Source organism: Salminus brasiliensis, chromosome 6 (genome assembly GCF_030463535.1).
Source record: "Salminus brasiliensis chromosome 6, fSalBra1.hap2, whole genome shotgun sequence".
Taxonomy (NCBI): Eukaryota; Metazoa; Chordata; class Actinopteri; order Characiformes; family Bryconidae; genus Salminus; species Salminus brasiliensis.
In genome coordinates, this window is record NC_132883.1 from 4908164 (window position 1) to 4924490 (window position 16327).

At 43.1% G+C, this 16327-nt stretch overlaps 1 protein-coding gene across 5 annotated transcripts in view; it reads right to left on the bottom strand.

Moving 5' to 3' along the window:
• The window catches only part of tfe3a (transcription factor binding to IGHM enhancer 3a), a 37456-nt gene extending 21353 nt beyond the window's left edge, over positions 1-16103 (bottom strand). For 2 of the 5 annotated variants that reach the window (XM_072681399.1, XM_072681398.1), the window contains exons 1-3: positions 15523-16103; positions 5835-5948; positions 1092-1332 (exon numbers count right to left, since the gene is read on the bottom strand). In XM_072681399.1, the coding sequence (XP_072537500.1) occupies positions 1092-1332; positions 5835-5948; positions 15523-15689 (522 nt within the window). In that variant the 5' untranslated portion in view covers positions 15690-16103. Of the gene's footprint in view, positions 1-1091; positions 1333-2734; positions 2845-5834; positions 5949-8054; positions 8365-15522 lie in introns of those variants that run through there. The other 3 variants (XM_072681403.1, XM_072681400.1, XM_072681402.1) reach the window with 3 other exon arrangements.
• Between the last annotated feature and the right edge of the window lie 224 nt (positions 16104-16327).

Below are 16327 nucleotides of genomic sequence, written 5' to 3' on the forward strand. Positions count from 1 at the left end.
TAAAATTTAGCAAAACTGTCTTAGATAAACAGCACACCATCATATTGTAACATGGTTCTGTCTTGCCCCTGTGTTTTCTCTTCCTGGTCTCTGTGCCTGCGTCTTTGTTTTGGTTTGGTTTGGTTTCCCAATGTGATCTTCAGCACATGGCTCTGTTTTGTGTTCTTGTCTCTGCCCTTGTCTCCACCCTAGCCCCGCCTAGTCATTAGTGTTCCCACTTGTGTCTTCTTTATAGCCCTGCCCTCTCATGTTCCGATTTGTGCCTTGTGACACTTAATGTGGTTTGTTCTCTGTGTTAGCATTAGTTTTGTATTTCTGTCATTTTGGTTTTCTTGCCTTATTCTCAGTTTTTTTATTTTGCATTATTTTGTGCTCTTCTTGTAGGGAAACAGCTACTCTTATCAGTTCTGCTTCAGTTTTAGACTCTCTAAAAATGTATAATAAACAAAATTCGCACTTGCACCCTGTCTATACACAGCATAAATGCATAAAATCTGAGTAAAAGTAAAGTTTATGTAACCTGAAGACAGAGTACAACACTGCCATCTAGTGGTCAGGGTTTATACACAACACTAAATGAACCACTGTCTGCCATCAACTATAATATCTAAACTATATTCCTTAAAAATCAATACTGTGTTAGAGAATCGATCCAGTATTGCGAAACATAATATCACAATACTTCAATATATCGATATTTCTTACACCCCAATCGATGCTGATATGCGCTTTCTAATTCTTTTTCAAAATCAGAAAACTGGCACACAAAATATAAGATGCCCAGAAGTGGCACAGAAACTCAAATATAGGCACTGTGCCCATTTTATCCACATGCTGCACACACTACACAGTGTTAATGAAACAAACACTGAAAATTGAACACAAATGATGCAAAATCATAAAAACGAAATACTAAAACCATGTTGTTCTACATCTGTTCTGCAGACAATCAGAATAGCATGACTTATGTTACGCAGAGGCAGAATGTGTGAAACAGGCCTACAAATCTAATCCAGGTGTCAAAAAAACTGCAGTTCTAACACTCATACAACAGTGGATGCAGTTAAACTGCTTCATGTCTCCAAACCTACCTTCAGCACCTCCATGGGGACCTGGGTGGGCGTGGGACGGGCCGAGGGCAGCGAGGAGGAAACGGATATGGCAGGTGAGGCTTCGGTGGGCCGTAGCTGAGCGCTGGATGCCTGCTGCTGAGCTTCTCTTCTCTCCTGGTCTTGGGCCTGCTGCCGCATCAGCTCCTGCCTCATCAACACTCGAGACGTCATCGCTGAGGCACCCGGGGTCACCACGGGGTCAACAGGGGCAACTGAGCCGCTGGGAAAAGGGCAAAAGGATAAATCAGATTTACGATATGCATGTAAGAAAACAGAAAACACTCTGGGTTGTGTTATTCGCATTACTACGACCAGACCATGAGACTGCTGATATATCTCACAGTGTATGAAATAAAAAGCTAAAAAAATACAAATGTTGGAGCAGGAGCTGGTTGGCCTTCATTCTGCGGTACAGTAAGTACCTAATAAAGTCCATTACAGTACACACAACATACTAGTAGGTACCTGGTAGTGTGTGTGAGTTTGTTCTGCACAGGATAATGATAAGAGAGCCGCTTTGTAATTACTATGTAATTCAATACCCTTAAAATACTAAACTAACTCTTCTCTGAACTTCTACTAGATTTTGGAGGAGCGTTGATGTGAGGATTTAATTGCATATAGCAACAGGAGAGTTAGTGAGGTCAGGACCAACCACCTCAAACCCAACTCCCCAACTCATCCCAAAAGTATTAGATGGAGCGCCACCATCCATCATTCCAGAGAACACAGTTCTTCCACTGCACAAGAAAACTACTCATAATTACTATATGATTACTCATTTAATACTAGGTACTTAACATACAGTAAATAAGGGGGTAGCCATTTGTTTAATGAAGATCAGTGTAGAAATGATGATCTCTCCAACAAAGTAAAACACATTTAAATAGCAAATTCATGGCTTAGACTAGCTTCCCCTTAGCACTGGCAAACTAAAATAGTAAATAACATTATATATACACACACATATATATATATATATATAGAGAGAGAGAGCTGGGCAATATGAAAATATTTTATTGTATCGTGATAAATTTTGTTATTAATTTTGCTTAATAAACACTGATCAGCTGCAGGTTTCATTACTAATAGTGTAATTAGACGAAGAGCAGCAGATGTTGAGTATAAATCAGTATATTCAGTACTGGAGAGTCTCTGAACAGTAGTTTATAAGAATCCGTCACTACTGATGTATTTAGTCTGTGATGTATATGTACTGTGATCAATATCTTGCATTGCAAAAAAGTATTTAAATATTGTGATATAGTATTTTTACCATATCGCCAAGCCCTACGCACACACATTATATATATATATATATACATACACATATATACATACTTTATATATATATATAATACTATGTTCAAAGTACACAGCGTTCAAATCCAACAGCACACCTCTAGGCCTATTTATTCAAATCACCCTGGCCTACAATCTCACCCCGTCTATGTTTAACTACTGAGTTCTGCAGTAATGAGATCAGCAGAATGAGCAGAATACTCATTATTATGAAGCTGGTAAACAAGACTCCAAGAAACCAACTCTGATACCCTTCAGCCTGTATATTTAATTACGCTTTCTGCTTGTGGGTGAAAATAAAGAAACAGCTTTGCCCTTACATCACTGTGAGGAAATATCTCCCAACGAATCCTGGATACCCCCAGTCCCAAGAGTGGAGACTACTTTCCCAGTGAAGACTAATAAGCAACACAGCTCAACGTCTGAAATGTCTTCAGTCTAGCTTTACCCATGAAATCCCCTCACGTCACCTCGCTGCATGTTCTGAATTTGTGCTGAGTCACTGTGGGAAGTCCCACAGCTCTGAGTGCTTACCACACCGAGCAGCAACAACAACAACCATCCAAGACGCTTACGCTCTCTTTCGGCGACAGCGCATGCAGAGCCAAAGAGCAGTGTGCCACACAGATCACTCGGGCAGATAACAGCGGCCGGGTTGTGAGAGAGTTCAGCCTGTGGACTCTGGAGCCCTTTCGTAACTGCTGCTTTAACCTTGCCTGCTTGCGCAAGCCTGCAGTCAATCTGCTGTAATCAAAGCTTCAGTCTGACAGCCCACTGTCATGGGGAAAAAACATTCCTGGCCTGAAGGGGCAGGGCTGTTTTCAGAAGGCCAGGTAGGGGGAAGAGGCAGCGGGGCAGCATGATTACATTGTTTTAGCTGCTGCTGAGTCATTGGAAAGTCCCTAGAAACATGATTTGGTTTGCATTATGAACAGAAAGTCCAAGACTCTCTTCTTTTACAAAGCACATGCACTATATTGACAAAAGTATTGGGACACCTGCTCATTCATTGTTTCTTTTGAAATCAAGGGAATAAAAAAAGAGTTTATCAGGCTGTCTGTTTAACTGTCTGTACTGTTGTATTCAACAATAAGACCCAGGATGTTGGATGATCACCACCCCACATCATCATCCCCAACTCCCCAACTCATCCCAAAAGTACTGGATGCAGCACCACCACCACCATCATTCCAGAGAACACAGTTCTTCCACTGCTCCACAGCTCAATGCTGGGGGGCTTTATACCCCTCTAGCCAATGGCTAGCCTACTGGCAGTACTACAGGGACTAGAGAAAATGTGTGTGTGTGTGTGTGTGTGTGTGCACATGTGAACATATTGTCAGCAATGCATGCAACTTAAAGTAGCAGAATGTATTCATTAGACGGGGTGTCCACAAACATTTGGACATAGAGTGTAGTATATGTAAGACTTCATTAATTCATTAATATTAGGTATTTAAGTATTTATATACTCTGATAGTGAAACGAGAAACCTGCAATTGTTGATAAATGGCTATGGCTACACCAGATTTGGCAAGAGTATGCCTGCAGTTCCCGCAGAACTCGGCCTGTTATGCGGCTGGATTTTGACCTGCTGTTGGAGTTTGAGTATCGGGGGGAGGTGACAGATAAGCTGGCTATAATAGAGTACATTTGAACTGAGGATTAGCTGATGTGGTTCAGTGAGATTTAGGAAGGTTTCATGATAATGACCAGAAAATAGAAAACCGTTTTTCTTTTTTCTGTTTGGGAAACTGAAAGGGCACATGTGATTAATTACACACCAGTTTTCAGGAATATCCCAGACTGACCAGTACGGTCAGGGTGCCTCAAACAAAGAGTTTTGTATTTCTTCAGCATTCGCTTAAAAAAGTATCACTGTTTACAGATAGAAATGCCTCTGATGCACTAATAACAATAAGAATTCATAGCAGGTACTCTGTCCCGTACCTGCTAATAGGACTTTACCTGTGAAGTCAAGACTCAATTCAATTTTCCACGTTTTATATGATAAAATGTCTTGATTCCACATCTAATTATATACTACACAGAAACACAGTCTGGCTCAGAACAATAGAATGAAATTGCAGATTACATTTTCACGTTTGGATACAAGACAGCAAATGAGAGACCCTTAGAGGAGATATTGATGGGCTTATACCATTTAAATGTCCAGACCCTGTTGAGAAAGGGACGTTTATTTATAGGGACGTCCCAATCCAATCCAGTGTTGTCCTCAAGATGCCATTAATGGACATAATTACCCAGCTGGCTGCAGCAGCAGTGTGGACGCTCTATGAAGGTAAATAAAGGAGCTGAGGTTCTGCAGTGTGGAGCTATTTTACAGTGGAACCTGACAACAGACCATAATACCTGCCCCTTTATAAAACTCTCACTGAAACGCTCTGTTACCAGCGGGAGAACTGTAAAACCGCTCACCTTTCTCTGTTTATAAACCAGGAAACCATTCAGAACCGAGTGGAGGCTAATGCTAATGCTATCACACACACACACACACACACACTATAGAAACCCCAATCACACACAGCACATTCACCCACTATAAACCAGTTATTACACACCAGTAGACCAACAATAACAGATAGAGTCCATACCACTACACACACACACACAGGAAGTGATCAGACTGCAGTGTTGTAAAGGAGCTGGGAGCTGATTGGTCAGGGAGGAGATCAGACTGGATTATCAGATATTAAACACTATAAAACAGTGGTTTTAAGAAAAGTCTCGACTAAACTAAATCAGTAAGTCCAGAAAGTCTGATTATAGAAACTGATACTGAAAATAAAGGGATTTTACTGAACGGATTAATCAGCAGCTCCTCTGATCTAAACTGTGGGACTGGATTATTTACATAAACACAAAGATCGGGTTGAATCGTATCGGCTGATTCTCAGCCACTGGATCAGATCAGGACAAAAAGCTCATCAACTTCCGGTAACCGATGGTTTCTCGGGGAGGTGGTCTGGCTCTGGGAGAATGCGAATGGTTATGAGGAACAGTGGGAGTTCCACACCGTGGTGGAACAACAGATGGTCCTCATAATACCATAACGGCTTTATCAGGAAATTTACTTATCAGTACTGTATAAACCACGCTCTGTAATTCTGCCAGCTGTGGCCGATCATCTACCGAGCATGAATATTCACACACACACACACACACACACACAGCGAGAGAGACAGAAGGAGCAAGAGACCAGTACCAGTAATAATTACTTGCTCTAGTAATTATGTATGTCCGCTTGCTTGACTGTATCCGGATACCGTTCATAGATGTGTCTCCGATCACAATACACTCTTAGTTTTTCATGTGGTCACTGCAAACACTGTTAACGCGAAGTGTGAGCAGCCTCAATATGATTCTCATCATATTAAACTGATGTGTACTGGAACTCACCTGAGTGCGATGGGCTGACTCTTCAGCTGGTAAAACGTGTCCGAATCAGACGTGAGGACGCCGTCCACCTCGATATCCGCCACGATTCCAGACTCAGGTAAAAGGGGCTCCACACTGAGGAGAACACAAAAACATGACTAAACCAAGAGAAAGAGGGACCAGCGCTTTAGGGTCAACAGGGCAGACGCGACATAATGATGATGAGCTCAGGGAGTAGAGAGCTAATTAGCGCTCAACTTAGCACTTAGACTTGGTCTCCATCCCGAAAGTGAGCCGGGTCGCTAACTAACCAGAAAATCCAGCTTTGTAGAACCGCCCCCAAAACACAAGCGCTATTCATATCAGGAGTCCTGGGCCTGTATCCATCAAACTCCTCACAGTTAGAGTACTGAATCTGTTGGAGACTTTGTTTACGTCCCTTAACAACAGATGTGAGTAGATTCGCTACACTTATACTCTAAAACGCAGCTGGATATGATGACATTTACATTTATGGCATTAAGCTGATGCTCTTATTCAGAGCAACTAATAAGGTTACTCGTATTTCAGAGGAGGGTCAATGTAGTGTTAGGAGTCTTGCCCAAGGACTCTTATTGGTGTAGTGCAGCATAGTGACCCAGACCGAGAATTGAACCCTGGTTTCCCACATGGTATAGAAGCTCACTCCCAAGCAGTAGTGTTACCTGTTGCACCACACCACCCAACATTGGAGACCAATCATAAAACACCACAGATGAAACCAGGAACCAGTAAAGCACCCAGTAACTAAACTTTAATAAATAAAAATACATAAAAGTTAATAAAAGAAGATTTCTTTGCTCATAAACATTCTTGCATTCCAGTTTTACAGTTGAGTGAATGTCAACAGCCAACCTCATCAACCTTCATCAAGTTGTCCTGGCCCCTGTCCTCCTACCTCAGACGTTTGACCTTGATAATTCCAGGTGATCATAGTGACCAAAACCTGGCCTTCGTAAGACTGCAGTCTTGCACCTGGCATGCCGATGTTGACTCAGCACCTGAACCCATGCAAAATATCCTCTCAAGGCCAAAATACTCTCAAAAGTATCGCAGAGCAACGTCTCAGGCATCAGGGAGCGTTTCCACGCCTGGTTTCATTCATACCACCGCTGGGAACAATTCTGAACGGGTAATGAATGAACCGGTTTGCATCTAATGCGTTTGATTATGCTGAGATTGAGAATAATTGATTGAACTGACTTAGCTTTTAATATTTTCCACCCCGTCACGTACTGCCATATGACATACAATTGCAAATAACACTTCCTCCACTGTGTTTATATAGTCTCTCTCTCTCTCTTTCAATATATATACACACATATATATATATATAAGTGTGCGTGTATAAGTGTATATACATAAGTGTGTCAGAATAATTGACTGAACTGACTTAGCTTTTAATATTTTCCACCCCGTCACGTACTGCCGTAACCAAAATCAGGGGGGGGGGGGGGGGGGGGGGTTACATTACTGGCCTAAAAGTACATCGAGCAGCATAATAAACAGCAGCAGACTAACCCAGTAAAGGAGACATCAATGGTATATGTATGGCATACAATTGCAAACAACACTTCCTGCACTGTGTTTATATAGTCTCTCTCTCTCTCTTTCAATATACACACACATATATATATATATATATATATATATATATATATAAGTGTGCGTGTATAAGTGTATATACATAAGTGTGTCAGAATAATTGACTGAACTGACTTAGCTTTTAATATTTTCCACCCCGTCACGTACTGCCGTAACCAAAATCAGGTGGGGGGGGGAGGTTACATTACTGGCCTAAAAGTACCTTGAGCAGCATAATAAACAGCAGACTAACCCAGTAAAGGAGACATCAATGGTATATGTATGGCATACAATTGCAAACAACACTTCCTGCACTGTGTTTATATAGTCTCTCTCTCTCTCTCTTTCAATACACACACACATATATATATGTGACATCAATGGTATATGTATGACATACAATTGCAAACAACCACTGTCTCTCTCTCTCTCTTAATATATATATATACACACACACACTTATATATATGTATGTATATACTGATCCATAAGGTCAGCCTCACAGTTGATCAGATGACAGAAGTGTCAACAACCAGCCCCACGTCCACATACCCCATCCCCATGAAGGAGCACAGAGGGCCCTGGAGCGGACCTCAATGAAACCCACAGCATACACACCCGCATTACGGCTAATCCAAGCGACGGGATGGAGGTAAAGCTACAGTGATCCCGGCTGCGGCCAGTCTACAGCCCCATTCCCCGCCGATCCGGCCCACAGAGGCTCCTGCCATGTCCTGGTGGAGGTGCTTAAACGCGACGATCGCCGGGCTGGGCTTCTTCTTCGGCGCTAACGCCTCCAAACGTCATCGCCGCGCTGCTCTCCCACATGCCCCGTTTCTAACGTGCGATAAACGCCGAGTCCAAACGCAGGAAAAGTTCCCTCGATGTTGGAAATGCCGCCCGTGAATCGTTTGAGCTGCGCACTAATCAAACACACATCGATAGTTACTAAAAATAGGAAGGAGTGGAAGGGAGAGGGGCTGGTGTCACGTCTCCACCAGCAGAGGGCGCACTTGCCCCACTTTCATCCAAACAGGGATGGATCAGCCCACTTCAGCCACAGTCAAGTTTATTTATAGTATGGCTTTTTACATCTGCTGTTCTCACAAAGCAGCTTTACATAATCAGGAATCAGTAAAAGAGAAAAAAAGGAAAAATCAATAACATAAAAAGACCCCCAGTGAGCAGCCAACACCGTCGGTGGCAAGGAAACACTCCCTCAGAAACCTTGGGAGGATCCAAGACTCACAAGGGGGACCCGACCCATCCTCCTCGGGTCAGAACTGTTTATAAATTATTGATAAAAGTTACCGACCAAACCATCTATACTGTTAAACTGCTCTGATCATAATCATAATATGATAATAATGGTGTAGTAGAACTTAATATAGTGACTTTAGGTCCTGCGATGACATTTCGGGATTGTTGTGGTCTCCTTTTGGGCTGAACCTGCAGGGGACGGCCTGACCTGGCCATGCCGGACGTGACCTGGCTCTTCAGATCTTCAACAATCAAAAGCAACATTGTTCAAATGAAGATCAGACGCCCATGTATTTAAATACGCCACATGGACAAAAGTATTGGGACACCCACTCATTCTTTACTCATACGCTGCTTCTTCTGAATTTAAGGGTGTTATAAAGAGCTGATCCTGCTTTTGTTGGAGTATCTGTCTCTACTGTCCATGGAAGAAGGCTTTCTACTAGATTTTGGAGGAGCATTGCTGTGAGGATTTGATTGTATTCAGCAGGACTAGAGCTTTAGTAAAGTCAGGATGCTGGATGATCACCACCCACTTCATCATCCCTGAGAACACAGTTCCTCCACTGCTCCACAAGCTCAATACTGGGGGGCTTTATACCCCTCTACCCCCCATTCCTGGCATTAGGCAGCATGGTGCCAATAGGTTCATGTTTATCTGCTTCAGAGAGTCCTATTCTATTGGCAACACTTCTTTTTTGCACACCCGTGTCAGCCCACAACGTAAAGTAGCTGAATGCATTCAGTAGATGGGGTGTCCACAAACATCTGGATATACAGTGTATGTCAGCTAGCGGTGTACACAGCTGCCACTGCCTTTATTAAACGCCCACTTTAATTAGGGGTGTTGGAGTGTCCACAACAAATCGCCCAACATCAGTACCTGACCCTTACTAATGCACTAGTGGCTGAATGCCATCTAATCCTCATGGCCATGTTCCAACACCTAGTGCAAAGCCTTCCCAGAGGAGTAGAGGCTGCTGCTGCAGCAAAAAGAGGGGCTAGCTTCCCATTAATGTCCTTGGGGTTAGACAGGCGTCTGGATGAGCGGCTGTCGGGTGGAGCAGGTCAGTTGCCCTCTAGGAGGCAGAAGTAGTAAACAGTGTTTTTCTTGGTTTCTGGGTTTGTTTCATGAGGATAGCACATGTCGAGGCAGGCACATTCCTCGAGGCACGCCATTCCCTGGACTCGGCAAGTCTGCATCCTTCATTCAGCATGCCGTTCTCTGGAAACCGGAGCGGTGCGTGGGCAGCTGTGCTGAGTCATTTCCTGTGAAATCCAAGTTCAGGATGGAGGTAGTGAAATGAAGGCTGTTTGTTTAACAGGGCTCTCACTTCTGGGAAAGTCAGCCATTTGTTTTGAAGCACCTCTTCAGAGCTGCAATTTCAAGCGGTACAAAAACCAGGAGGTTCCACGTTCTCCGAAAGCACTGCAGAACAAATGGCACGGTATGAGACTGTACTGGTGTAGCTTATATGTCTGAGGACTCGCTCCAAGGACTCAATGTGAACTGATATGTCTTTTAGTTGCTTAACATTAAAGATAGAGTTAGGTCTGGGCAGTTTGGTGTGTTTGGTGGTGAAACGTGGACTTGTGTGCAGTGCTGGTGAATGGACCCAGATGTCTGAAGCTTCCTCACAGAAGGTTCTGACATAAAACAGCTCTGAAGACACTTCCAGATGCCTGAGATAATGTCGTACAACAGTTCTGGGCCTTTTTAAAATACACACAGTGCGGCGAAATCTGTGCGGTTTGTTAATAAAAGGCTAGAATTTTGACACATGGATCCAATCACCACCTCTATAAAGAAATTCCAGTGGGTAATCTTCTATTTAAAATCCCTGAGAACCTAAATCTGAGTTCTCTTTCTAATGAAGTTAATCTGGCTCCTCAGGGCCCCCAGTGTAAAGGTGTAAATACAAAGTACGTCTTATGAAGCTTCTGCTGTGTTTCACCAGTATTGCTCTCCTCTCCATGTTGAATGGGTGGTCCGAAAAGTGGGTCAGGCTTACGTCAACGAAACCCTGACCAATCACAAGGCTAACATGGCTCCGTCCTCTGTTCCGAGTCTGGGCAACCTGGCGAGGTAAGGCTAAAGCTATACCGCCATGACTGGCGAGGCCCCGGCTGCCCTTCCCGCTGGCATCTATCGCCTCTCAGCCTTACCGCGGAATTTTGCAGCTGCGTGCCAGGGGTGTACGGGAGGCTCGACACAGCACCGTAGTCCGGCACCCACACCCGTCCTCCGCCCTAACGTCATGATGTGCGGCTCTTCCCCCTGCTAAATGCTTAGAGAAGCAGAGAGAGACGCGACGGGCGGTGGGGCAGCCGATCTAGCAGTCGACGCTTGAGCTTGTGTCTATATCTGAGCCATATATTTATATATATATACAGTGAGTCCAAGAAGTATTTGATCCCTTGCTGATTTTCTTCGTTGGCCCACTAATAAAGACATGATCATTCTATACTTTTAATGGTAGATGTATTCTTACATGGAGAGACAGAATATTAAAAAGAAAATCCAGAAAATAAATCTAAGGAATATATATTAATTGATTTGTATTTCATGGAGTGAAATAAGTATTTGATCCCTTAGTATTCATTAGCAGTTCTGGCTTTTACAGACCAGTTAGACACTCCCAATCAACTTGTTACCTGACCTGAAGCCACCTGTTCTCACTAATCACTTGTGTGAAAAACACCTGTCCACAGAATCAGACAGATCACACAGATTTCAAGTCTCCAACATGGGTAAAACCAAAGAGCTGTCACAGGACCTCAGAGTCAGAATTGTTGACCTTCACAAAGCTGGAATGGGCTACAAAAAGATTAGTAAGGTGTTGGATGTGAAAGTAACAACTATTGGTGCAATTATCAGAAAGTTTAAAGAGTATAACATGACAATCAACAGACCTCGGCCCGGTGCTCCAAAGAAGATTTCGCCTCGTGGGGTGGCAATGATGCTGAGAACAGTCAGAAATCGTCCTGCAACCACTCGGCAGGAGTTAGCAAATGACCTGAAGGCAGCTGGGACCACAGTTTGCAAGGAAACAATTGGCAACACTTTGCGCAACAATGGATTCACATCCTGCAGTGCCCGAAAGGTACCCCTGCTGAAGAGAGCACATGTGGAGGCGCGCCTCAAGTATGCCAATGATCATTTGAAAGATGAACCAAGTTATTGGGAGAAGGTTTTGTGGTCAGACGAGACCAAAATTGAACTTTTTGGCCTCAACTCCACCCGCCATGTGTGGAGGAAGAAAAATGCTGCCTATGACCCCAAGAACACTGTGCCCACCGTCAAGCATGGAGGTGGAAGCATAATGTTTTGGGGGTGTTTCTCTGCCAAGGGTACAGGGCTACTTCACCGCATCACTGGGAAGATGGATGGAGCCATGTACCGCACAATCCTGAGGGACAACCTCCTCCCCTCTGCCAGGGATCTGAAAATGGGCCGTGGTTGGGTCTTCCAACATGATAACGACCCTAAACATACAGCAAAGGCAACAAAGGATTGGCTCAAGAAAAATCACATTAAGGTCATGGAGTGGCCCAGCCAGTCGCCAGACCTCAATCCGATCGAAAATCTATGGAGGGAGCTGAAGGTCAGAGTTGCCAAGCGACAGCCCACCAACCTTCATGATTTAGAGAGGATCTGCAAAGAAGAGTGGGCCAAAATTCCCCCTGGTGTGTGTGCTAAACTTGTGGTTAACTACAACAAACGTCTCACCGCTGTGCTTGCAAACAAAGGCTTTGCCACTAAGTATTGAGTGTGTTTGGCAAGAGGGATCAAATACTTATTTTCCTCATTGAAATACAAATTAATTAAAATATATTCTTTAAAATTATATTCTGGATTTTTGTCTTGATATTCTGTCTCTCCATGTTAGAATATATCTACCATTAAAAGTGCAGAAGGATAGTGTCTTTATTAGTGGGCAAACAAAGAAAATCAGCAAGGGATCAAATACTTCTTGGACTCACTGTATATATATATATATATATATATATATATGCTCTCAGGGGCTCATGGTAAAGCACCCTGAATGACTTTGTTTACATCATATCTATATTATTTAATGTAATTACGATGTAAACAGAGGAATACCTATTGAATGACTTTCTTTACATCAATATTATTCAATAGTTAAGAAGTACACAAAGTCATTTACAGCTTTACTTCTGCATAATATAAATACGTTGATGACTACATGGTGTTAACTCAAAACCACAGTCTGAATCCAGATATAATGAGGTCAGAACTGCTGACAGGACCATAGATATTGAGCACAAGGCTTAATTATTAGCTCCACTTGTGTAATAACACACCCCTATACTGGTGTAATTACCAGGCTCGAGCAACAGTATTATCTTGGCTGTTGTGTTTATTAAACACAAAAGAATTGCTGTTAATTCCACACACAGTACTGTTTCCATACCTCGTCAATACACAACCCCTTACAATGTTTATCCAAAAGGATGAGCAAACAAGCTCTGATCAGAATCAGGCCTGGGATCAAATCTGGCAACAATTTAGAGATTTGTTGGCTAAACAACTGTGGTCTGTAATTTCCTGAATTATATGTACTGACAGCTGACTGCACAAACAAGCCTCTTTTCTGCCGGGATTCTTGCACATCTCTGTCCTTGCGAGTGAGAGTTTGGATCTGGGATCAGTTCCTCCCATTCATTGGCGCGAGGACAGGGAAAGGCAAAATCAGCTCTTTGTACAAACTCGGTTCCCGTTTTCCTGTAAAGACAAAGAGCTTACTCTGCACTCTGCTCAGTGAGCTATCAAGGGGGTCATACAGAATACCACAGACATAAAACGAAAAACGTGACAAGGCTGCTGAGAGCAGCAAAGTTGAGTGAAGTCAGATGAGACAGTGTGACAGGCTGTCTGCTGTAATCAACTACTAAAAGTCAATGGTTTGCTCACCATATACGTATATATATATATATATACCCTGACACCAAGGACGGCAAGGCCTTGAAAAGAGCCTCGAGCAGGCGCGAACAAATGAAGGTGATTTGCTAGATTTAGGTTGGCTGCAGTCATTCAGAGTGGTCCAGAGAAGCAACTCAAGTGGAACCACCATTGGACGTCTGAATCCTAACAGAAATGTACAAACTATTGCCTAAAATAGCTATGAATGTGCTGCCAGATGCTGGAGAGAATGTCCTACAACAGTTCTGGACCTTTTTAAAATACACACAGGGCAGGAAAGTATTTGCAGAGTATTGACAAATCACTGTTTGTTGTGGATTGCTAATTAAAGGCTTTATGTTGCACCTCTGGTCTCTGGTTGCTATCACCACCACTGAAAGCAAAGCAATCGTCAGAGAGTAGGTCGTCTTCTCCATCATGAAACAATTTACACCAAACCCGTTCTGAATAAGGGTGTTCACATATTCAGATATTTTGAGAAACGCATACAATCCAAGTCCAAAAACGTATTTAACTAGGGCAAGTCGGGAAATTCTCAAACAGTGGCCCTTTTTGAACTGTGTTGCAAGCATCCAGCTAACACAGTGCTGGGTTATCTTCAACAAGTCAAACAGTGCACTCCTGTCTTTGTTGTCAGAAAGCAATTCAGCAAATCTCCAGTGAAGAAAATCGAGTATCCTGTCTGCAAACAAGCTCTCCCAAAATCTCCCAGGCTGCATTCTGACGTTCTTATCTGACAGCTTTTTATCTGACTCTATTAGATTAGATTTTTGAGACCTCTGCAGTCAGTCACATCAGTATGATCATTCAATATGTATTATTTTAAAATATTATCAAATACTATGTAAATAACCTTTTATAATGAATGAAATCAATGATAAATTACATCAATATAAAAAAACTGCATTGTGCATTTTTTTGTGCACTCAACTTTTGACACTTGTATCTATGCTACATACTACTCTCAGAAATTAGTTAGTATTTCTAACTAATATGCAAATGTTACAGGCTCCGAATATGGTCCTTTCCTTATCAGCAACCAATCTTGAAAGAAAAAAAGGCGTTTCCAAATTTCATCCAAATGTATGAAATTAAATAAAACTCTTCTCACAGCCTGAGCTAGAAATCAGCAGAAATTCAGTATCGCTTACATTAACCAGTTTTATCCCAGTTTTATCCTGATCTATACTTTATTATATCATTCATAGCCTGAGTCATATAACATTTAATGCCCCAAAACGAGGTGAAAACATAATTTTTTTTATTTTAAATGTGTCAACAAACTGAAACAGGAATTCTGAACCTGACTTTCCCCACTCTTAAAATGTCTGTAGCTGAACATTATGCACATGAGCGCATACATAATTACATAATGCCTCATTTTTCTGAACATTTGCAATGTAAAAGATCACCGTCTTAATGTAAGTGATCAACTTGAGACGTCTTGCCAGCGCTTAAAGTGCTCGAGTGAGGGTCGGAGTCGGGTCTGACCATCAGTATGTGTTTCCACACATCTTGCGGCTTGATCTTGTGGCTGAATGCAATCCCAGCAATCTAGTGTAAGGTCTTCAAACACCTAATGCAAAGCTTTCATAGAAGAGGAGAGGTTTGTACTGCAGAAATACAGGAAAACTAATAAAACTTTTTAGGGAAGGTTCATGGTGATCTCCATCAGCTAACATAGCTTAAATAGATAGACAGCTAGCTAAGTATCTAGAACTTTCAGGCAATTATGTGAAGGTTCAGGCTTTACTAAGAGGACTAATAAGGTCCTAACATCATCAACAACATGAGATTGAGATGTCTAGAAAAGGTCCATGGTGAAAATGACCCCCTGTGCTCTAGGATAGGAGCCTATCTATATCTTTTATGACTCACCTGATGAGGTTTAGGGACTCAGCTGATGAATCCAGGATCACGAAGACGGTCTGGGGCTGCTGTCCAGGCACCACAACCTGGCTGATGCTCTTTTGGGGCAATGAGGAACCTAGATTTCCCTTTCCTTCTCCCTGCTCCTGTGCTGCTGGGACAGACAGGCTAGACATGTCTCCACAGAGGTGGGTAGCTAGGTATAGTTGGTTAGCTAGCTAGCTAAACCAATAATAATCCGAGTACAGGTGGCTAGCTAGCTAATACTACTCCTCCAGACAGTCTGCTGGACTCGTAGCTGATCTGGGGGTCTGAGCGGGGTGGGCTAGTTAGCTAGCTAGCTAGTCAGAAGTTCAGCACCGCTTGTTTTTATGAATCTCGCCCCGGTCAACGAGACTCGCGCGCAAAATAATAACAGATAAATAGAAAAAAGGTATCTAAAAAACACGCTCACAGTCTGCTCGAGTCCTCCCAGCCTTTTCGCCGGCCTCGTAAGCCGAATTCGTACTATTTCACACGTCAAAACACCGCCCGAACTTCGCTAGCTAAGCTAGTGCGCAGCGCCCTGTCGTGCTGAGCCCCGCAACCGTTAGCTCGAGCTCGGCTCGAGAGTGGGAAAACCCCCGACGTGACGTTGTTACCTAGAAACGGCTGATCACCAGAGGGTGACTGACAGCGGACGTGTCCAATAGGCGTTCGGAGCAGGCGGGGCGGGACATTCTCCGCACCAATAGGATGACGAGTAGGGCGGCTTGTTTACTTCAGCGGTTGCGACGCTTCGCTTCTGGAGTCTCCCCGTCTCCCCGTCTCCGTC